A 9,001-nucleotide genomic window follows, 5' to 3' on the forward strand; every position below is an offset into this window, starting at 1 on the left:
TCATAACCAAACAAAGTTGAGAATTTTTCAGATGGTTACACGGTCGAGTCAGAGCTTCCACCTAGCCGAGTCAACCGTTTAGTCATCGACTCGTGGACATATATGAGTCCCGTCCTTTGGTGTGTGGCGACACGTGGCTGGGTCCCATGTGTTGAAATTTTTACACGAACTCTCTGACTCGTCCCTTTTCACATTGACATCTGGATCACACTCAACCGATGCCATTTGATCCTCCAAACATATTAATTTATATACAACTACTTACATTTCCATCCAAAAATATTCTCCAGGCATGTGTGTGTGTGTGTGTGTTCTTGGTATATTGAGTATGTGTAAGGGATCTCAAGCAAGAATTTGACGATAGGTCAAAGGGATTTTGTCGTTCAACACATAAAACAAAGGTATGAATCTTTTATCTTTAATTTGTCTAGTTTAAGTTTGAGAATTTATAAAAGCATACATGAACCCTAGTTTGTAAGGTTTGGTTATATGGTTAAATTAAGGATATATAATCATAACACAAGTTGAATAAACATGTTATCCATGAAAAATCACATGTAATAAACAAGATTATTTGGTTAGATATTTAGGAATTTAATTTGGAAGTATAAGAGCTTAAATGAATTAATTGTTGTGTGTTCCTACAAATAATTAATAAGAATATTGGTGTAAGGGGTTGATTGATAGTTATTAATTGAGTTAGATTTAGCTGAGTCAGAGGCTTTACTAGGTATGAAATCTGATTGAATCTGAAACTGTGCTATTTGATTATGTGTCTGACTGACTATGTTGAATGATGAAAATGACCATTTTATCATTTTTGTTATGTTTGCAACTCAACATACATTTGTTCAAAGATAAATCATAACACATGACCAACCAAATCGAAATGATAATTCAGTACATAGTTTGTATTTATACATCACGGTTATACTAAAAATACCCTTCACTATTGTTTCTTCTCAAATAACCGAACTTTTTTTGTGATTTTTCAACTACAACTTGCAAGCTAAAACTCATTTCAGCATCATTAAGTTTCGGTTTCATGCTACCTTTTATGATTAAAAACAATGGGAATACGATATGTCTAAAACAAGGTACTTATGTACACATATGATTAAAAACAAGGTACCTTTTATTAAGTTTTCTTATGCTATTGTGCTAAATTGCTAATTTCTAATTGAACATTAAAACACTACCTCAGTTGATCTTAAATAGTAATCGTTTGTAGAAACATAGTACCCCAATATGATCACACTATAGCTAGTAACGTGAACATAATAATACAACACGACTCTTACCTCAAACTATGTGAATATGAACTAGAAAATGATGAAAATAGCAAGCAAATTGGTCATGGAATACCACAATGTTGGTGTTAATTTTGAAAGATAAGCAACAATGAAGGTTTCGCTTTTATTCTCCAAGGAATAGTCAAATTGGTTAAAATGAACCAAATGATCAAACAAGTCATAAAGAGTATTACTTTATTACTAATTACTAAAACTCTAATAAACAAGTCATAAAGAATATTACTTTAATACTAAAACTCTAATTAGCTTATTAAGAGCCTAATGTATCAATTCTATACAAATTAAACAAGAAAAAGAGACAAAAAAAGGACGGGGAATTCTAGTTAGGCCCTGTTTGTTTGGCTCTTAATGCCTCTTAAAAAAAGGCACCTCTGAATCTTATAGATTCAGAGCGTTTGTTTAGCACTTAAGTTAGCATCTTAATTGGATAAAAATGTCGGACCGAATCAGATGGAAAATCAAGTCTGAAAAAAAAAAAGAGCACGCCATATCTTATCTTTTCCAATCCCTACCCTCTTACCCACTTCTCTATTTTCTTGCGACCATCAAAAAAACCTCCGGCCATCTCTCCCCTGCATCTCGTTGGACCTCATAGAGGACTACTGTCGTCGTCCCATGCAAAGTCGCACACACCATCGTCGTAGCAGGACATCATCGCACGCTCCATTAACACCACCGACCCTCTCCTCCCTCCCACCCCTGATCCGCCTCCCGCTGCCAGCAACGATGTCGTCGCCTGCCCTCGTCAAACTTGTCGACAACAGCATCAGGTAATTGTTGTGTATTTGAAATCGATTTTATTCTAGGGTTAATATCTGAAAACGAATTTCTTAATCAAACTGTAAGCACGAGTTATGTTTTTGAATTTCCGGTGAACCACCACCCTCATTCTTTCTCAATTACTTCGAACACTTCTTGATAAGCTAATTGAGGTTTTTATTTATGGGTGTTGTTAATTTAGGGCGATCGGTTCATACCCAACAAGAGTTTGATGGATCTTGATCAAGCCTACACCCTGTTGACCAACATAACCAATTTCCGTTCCAGTTTTTTGTTATGAATTTTCTTCAAAATATTTCATGTTTGTGTCTTCCATATTAGTTTTTGCTACAAATTTATGCTATTTAGATTGGAATTTGTCAAAGGTAATCTGGATTGATTCCTTTTTAGGATTGTGATTTATTTTTGCAAATGGGTATTTTACCAGATTTTGAAGATTGATTCCTTTCCAGAAAATGGTCTTGATTTTGGCTGATGGAAAGTTGTTTTGATCGTGAATCATTAGAATCAAGTCACAGGTTTTGAATCTTTATTGATGACATTAGACAGGGATGAAATTTGGCTTTCACATGGTGACATTAGACAAGGATAAAATTTGGCTGATTAGACTATTGTTATTGCATTATATTTCTAGTAGAGTTCTTCCAATTATAGCATTATGTGGTTATGTGTAGCTCATGTTTGCTATAGTTTTCATGTGTTGGATTTTCTAGGGTGTTTATATTTGGATTTTGTAGGGTGTTTAGATTTTATATGGTGTTTATATGTTTTTATAATTATTTAAGAAGTTGGTTAAATTATTTTATAAAATAGAATTATTGAGTTTAGCAAAAAAAAAAATAATACAAAAGGGTAAAATGGTTATTTTCATTATTCAGCACATGAATTCAGAGGTTTCAACTAAACAGCTTGTTAAAAATTCAGATCCTCTAAGAAATTCAGAACTCTTAAAGTTTCAGATCATGTCAAACAGCCCCTTAGTCTTATCCAACTATTAAGGCGAGTATATGGTGATGTTTTCCTATTATGGACACATGTCAAATTACTCGAAATGTTTATTACGCTTTATGTGATTAAATTTTATGTTTAAAGTTAAATGTCATAAAGGCTTTGTGATACTTGCCAATGTTTTTATGTGATATATATTATTAGTTTATTGTATTGAATGGTCATTTGCATTGGAATTATCTAAGACACTTTGTTCCAATGTAGGATTCATTTTGGAACAAAGGGTTGCGACTTGTGATCAAGCTTCCGACAATGTAGTAAACATTGGAAGCGAAGTACCATATATTCTACCTTGAGGTACATTATGATCTTTCGAGTGGCTCATAAAAAAAATCGATGTTGACTGGTTTTCTTGCTTTTAAGATAATTGCAAGTTTGACTTTCAATTTTTGTATGTTATGGCATTGATATTACATGTATAGTTGTTGAAAAATGTTTTTCATAAACATGTTGCCCTTATTGTGTCATAACAGAGGATGCACATCTTTTTATTAGCTTTAGCAAAAATTATATTTTAAAACATTTGAAATGCAATTAGCGGATATCCAACATGTATTAGTTTCAAAATATACACGACTTCCTTATTTTCAATAAAACGTATTTTTGTATATTTTTATTCCTACAAACACAACCCCAATATAATCAATCATGTAACAATCCAATATCAAGAGCCAAAATAACCCAATTGTTTCACTTCATGTATTATATGAAAAACAAACAAAGAACAAATCTAAAGTAGTAAGTAATTCAGCAAACAACTTGTTACCTCACACACTAGAGTTTCTGTATCACAACCGAATTCGCTAACCCAGCTCCTTCAATCGTCTGATTCAAATCATTAAGCTGCTTTGGCGGGAACCCCATTGTCAAAAGCTGATAAACCCTAGATCCTCCAGGCCTTGATGCATCAATGAAAGATCGGATATCACCAATCGTGTGGTGGAAATTGAATCTAGAAACCATACGGGTCCCATCGCCCAATCTCAGTTGAATTGAGGTTGAAGGTAGTGCGTCATCCACCACTAGCCCCGCCAGTGGGGTTGGTGCAGCGGTGGAAGGCGGCGGTGTAATGGTGGCGTCTTCTGATGAAGTGGTGGTGGTGGTGCCTAGGGTTCTACCCACACCCACAAACGCAGTGTGGCGTTGTTTCTGAACCTGTGTATGAACATGAACATGAACATACATGTATGTGAGAATGTATTCAAGAAGAGAGTTTTGTAGAAGAAATGAAGAATTAGGAAAGATTACTAACAGGGAAGTCTTCAAGCTTCCTCACAAGACTGACATGAACAGGAGCTCTTCCTTTTGCAGGCCTAAGCTCTTCTGGACATTCAGACTTCCTTATGCTCTGTTAAAGAACATTAGAGAACACATCATGTAAGGGTAAAATGGGAATTGGGAAAAAGGAAGAGAAGTTATTAACTTAATATGGTACCTCCAAGAAAGATGCATTTTGGGGATCATCGAGTCTTCTCAAAGGGCCATCGTTAACAGTGAAACCATTGGTCCAGAAAGTGATGGTGTGAGTATGAACATCAGGTTCAGAGACTTGAGGAGTGGCTGATGTTGTCTCTCCAGATAGTAATCTTCCTCTTCCTGCAAAGCTTCTGGAGCTTGAAGATGGTTGGAGTTGTTCGAGTGTTCCTTCTTCTGCTCCTGCTTGTCGAGCTTGATTGAACAATGATTCCACATCATTTACCCTTGATGGATCTTGAACAAGCATTCCACTGCAATCATTAATAAATGTCAGATTATCGGATTTGGTTGTGTTTCGATGAAGCACTTGAAACATTATTGAAGTAGAGCACAATCAAGATACTAATTGATATGAATCATCGTGAAAGAACCAATGTCAAGAAACTGATCACTCATCATGTGTTAATCTGCATGATACATCATCGTTAATATGAATCAAATGTAGATTATGATATGAAACTCCAATTGAATGTATAAAGATAAGATTAGCAAAGAGATCTTGTTCTGTTTGCACTAATTTCCTTGTCAATCAACTCATGGACGGAAACCTAATAAACGGATGAACCCTACATTATTTACCTCTTTTCACCACCGGTATAATACTCCTGGGGCTCATCGGAGTCACTTCCGGAGTCATCGCCCTGTCGATTCAGATCTGAGAAAGTCCGTATGCGTCCAGTAGACCGACTACCTGATGGTTTCTTATCCGTAGCGGTGTTCCTAGATCGTAGATTGTAAGGATTTTGTAAACCAATAGCAGGAGGTGGGGAGGCTGATCGGGAGCGAGACGGAGAAGACGACGGAGAGAATGAAGGGGAATGTGTATCAGAAGGCCGGTTAGGGTTTCGGCCAGGTAAGGCAGACACAGGAGCCTCTTCTACGGCGGCAGCGGTTTCGAAGAAGGTGGAGACGGCGGAATCGAGATCGAAGTTGTGCGATTCGAGGAAGAAGGAGGCTTCTTCTTTGGTAGCAGAAGTAATCTCTGAGAATGCTGCGATCATTTCCTGGTGAGCGTCTCCGCCGATGTTGGTTGCCGGTGTGTCTTCCATTCTTGGTTTTCTTGCGTGAGAGTTCACGTATTAGTCTCGCCGGGTATATATGATAGATCCCATTGACCCGCTCCATCACACATGGGCCGGGTATTGGATTTGAGATTCAACTTTTCCGATACAATTTTGGTTATTTGTAAGTGAGACGATCATGTTACATCATGGACTAACCTCAAATCAACATATAAGAAGATTCCAAAGATGTTCAAGGTTTGGATCAAGATGAAGTTTCATTGGGTGGGCCGATATGCCAGAATGCCTTATGTCAACATTATTCCAAGATTGTTGAGGTCCAAGAACAAAATTCAAATCATGTTCTATATTGGTTGGGTTTTCTTTCATTTTTTGTGTTCTCTTTCTTTTGAGTAATGTTTGTTGTTCATTTTTTGTATTCTCTTTCTTGTTAGTAATGTTTGTGGTGTTTTCATGTGTTTTGTGATCTAAATTAGAGGTGAGTATTTGGACATATAGACTATATCGGACCGGACTGGAAATTGGACATGGACCGGAACCAAATTTGGACTGATTTATTAGATAGAGCTGGTTCTCGGTTTTTTGTATCATGCAAAAAATAGCTTCTGTAAAAAATTGGGCCGGTCCAGCCAAGTCCGGGTGCAAAACCGGTTTGGATTGAAAATTTAAATGAAGTATTATTTATTTTAAAGTTATATAAGATTTTTAGTTTTTTGTATTTTGTATTTTGTGAAAAAATTAAAACATGCATCTCATTCATTTAAAGTCGGTTTAGCATGTAATTTTTATTGAGCGTGTAGCTTAGTGTTTGTATATGAGTTAGACTCTACTTTTGTTTTTTTGTTTTTTTTATATTCAATGACTTACAATCCTCAAAGTCAGGTTATCAAAGCTGAAATTTTTCAGTTTTTCAGATATTTTTTTTTATATTTTGTACTGTGTGAAAAATTAAAACATGCATATATCATTCGTTTCAGTTTGTTTTGAGATGCGGTTTTATCTATTGTGTAACTTAATGTTTATATATGATTTTAAACTATAATTTTATCGTTTTTAGTTTTATCTTCAATGACTTACAATCCCTTGAAATCGAGATATCAAAAACTGGAATTTTTCAGTTGTTCAACTATTTTTTTGTATTTTGTATTCTATGAAAATTTTAAAATATGTGTATCATTCATTTGAAGTCGTTTTTGTGTGTGGTTTTTTCTAACATGTAGTTTAGAGTTTGTACATGATTTTAGACTATAACTTTTTTGCTTTTTGTTTTATATTCAATAACTTACTGTCCCTTGAAGTTGGAATATCAAAGCCGAAATTTTTCAGCTTTTCAACTTTTTTCTGTATTCCTATGAAAACTTTAAAACATGCATATAACATTCGTTTGAAGTCGTTTTGGCATGCAGTTAAGTAATCATAACTTTTTTTTTCTCTAAAACGGACATTCAAACCCAAAAAATGTATTCGTCTTAACTCTTAAGTCTCGTAATAGATAAATTTAACTTTAACATCAAAAACTAACTTTTCATAGGGCTTCAACGACCTGTATCATATGCATTTAAAGTTGTACCAGTCCAACGAGTACAAAAACCGGAAAACCTGGCCCAGACTGGACCCGATAAGCCTCCTGCCTTCATAAGTCTAATCCACGGTCCACTTATTTTTGTTAAACTGGTTTTGGTCCAAATGCTCACCCTTTGAATTGTTCGAGTATAACTTTCGGGTAGTCTAGGTTTTTCAAATAAAAAACATAATCGATAACCGACCTTGCATTGAAATTCAGCTATGCGGGTTTGAGTATATCGGGTACGAATTCGAGTTCAAATATATCGGGTATTACCTGAAAAAACTTGCTATATTTTCATTTAAAAAATACATATGGCATAGTTGATATGTGTAAGCTATAATCTTTAAGTTTGATTTCTACGAATCCCAATTTTTATATTAAAGATCAGGGTTTAACTGCACATATTTATTAAAGTGGGTTTCTTATGATATAAACTAAACACTATTTTAAATCGCTTGTTTTTTTAGTTTATGAATCGGAAGTGGACCAAAGAAAAAGCTCACCAATTAAAAACCCTTTATTGACACTTCACACCCTTGGAATAGACACACATATAGAAGTCAAGGTGTTAAACCCCCTAAATTTCATTTATAAAAGATTTGTTATCGTGTTGGTGGAGATAACTTGCTGCTGATTTTGTGGTGGTGGTAACGATATGCTCTAACCGAAAAGAGAAAGATGAAGGTAGGGTTAGAGTTGGAACTTGGAATAAGGGGTTAGAGTTGGAAGAAGAAGGAATGAATTCTATTTTTCTTTCATGTGTGATGAAGTAGAAGAAAAAGGAGAGAAAAAGAGACGCATGGATAATGGGCAATACCGAATGGGTGTTTTCATTTTTGAAACTAATCGGGTATACTCGAAATAGTTTAAGTATATCCTATACCCGAACTACTATATTATCGGGTTAACCAAATACCCAAATTTACATACACCAAAACCCGTTAAAATGATGTATTCTATCCAAATTTAGAACCATGTCGGTCAATTTTTTCGGGTTTTGGTTATCTTCGATATGCGCAATCTAAGTGGTAGGGTTTTTTGGTTGCAAAACTTGAATGTTGTAATGATTTGTATTTTGTTTCTCGATAAATGAAAGCATTTTGGGTACATGAAATGGTATAAATGGTGATATCCATATAATGTGAAGGAAAATTTGCATATATTTTTGTGATGTAAATGAAAGAAATGTACTAAATATGGTTATGTGCATATAATGTGAATGAATCTCATGGAACATGAATACTCAAAGGTTAGGCATAAGAAGCACCGAAAAAAACAAAATATAGCAATTTAATGGCTGTTTAACTTGTACCGGTCAATAATGGTACTATAATACTATTATAGACACCTTTTTCGAGCATAAATGAACGAATTAGGAAAATGAAAAGGTAACAATGCTAGACAAACCAAATGATGTTATAAATTTGGTAAAATGGAAAATAGTATATATATATATATATATATATATATATATATATATTGTCATTACTTTTGGCTACATGAAATGGTCTACATATTAAGACAAAGTACGTCAACCAAAAACCTATTCCATATAAATGGTCAAACAATGTGCATGTAGTTATTTTAGGGGTGACTGTTATACAACTTTATCCATCATGCCAATTAAACAAATCACAACAATAGAAAACCAGTTAAGAACATGCCTATTTTACCAATTAAACAAGTGTGCAACAATTTTTTTTCTCATCATTGATATAAAAATTACGCCTAAAATTAGGCAATTGTTCCGGTTAGCCACTATCAGTTTGTCATAACTCATAAGAAACAACCAAACTACTGTATTGTACAAGAAAATTACCAACACATAATTCCAA

At 34.6% G+C, this 9,001-nt stretch overlaps 1 protein-coding gene across 1 annotated transcript; it reads right to left on the reverse strand.

Annotated features, from left to right (window-relative positions):
- Window positions 1-3,740: 3,740 nt before the first annotated feature.
- LOC145061606 (plant UBX domain-containing protein 4-like) lies at window positions 3,741-5,657 on the reverse strand. Its single transcript, XM_079009140.1, has 4 exons — window positions 5,157-5,657; window positions 4,537-4,828; window positions 4,354-4,449; window positions 3,741-4,256 (listed from the first exon to the last, which is right to left on the reverse strand). The coding sequence occupies exons 1-4, from the start codon at window positions 5,624-5,626 to the stop codon at window positions 3,876-3,878; spliced, it is 1,239 nt and encodes a 412-aa protein (XP_078865266.1). The 5' UTR covers window positions 5,627-5,657; the 3' UTR covers window positions 3,741-3,875.
- Between the last annotated feature and the right edge of the window lie 3,344 nt (window positions 5,658-9,001).

Source organism: Lactuca serriola, chromosome 7 (genome assembly GCF_051521515.1).
Source record: "Lactuca serriola cultivar US96UC23 chromosome 7, Lser_US96UC23_V15, whole genome shotgun sequence".
Taxonomy (NCBI): domain Eukaryota; kingdom Viridiplantae; phylum Streptophyta; class Magnoliopsida; order Asterales; family Asteraceae; genus Lactuca; species Lactuca serriola.

Bases quoted from the DNA above. Each gene is read 5' to 3' on its own strand.
- LOC145061606 (XM_079009140.1), bottom strand. From the start codon at position 5,626: ATGGAAGACACACCGGCAACCAACATCGGCGGAGACGCTCACCAGGAA. The intron at 4,829-5,156 runs GTAAATAATGTA...TAATGATTGCAG, and splicing joins TATACCGGTGGTGAAAAGAG to TGGAATGCTTGTTCAAGATC. The intron at 4,450-4,536 runs GTACCATATTAA...GTTCTTTAACAG, and splicing joins AAAATGCATCTTTCTTGGAG to AGCATAAGGAAGTCTGAATG.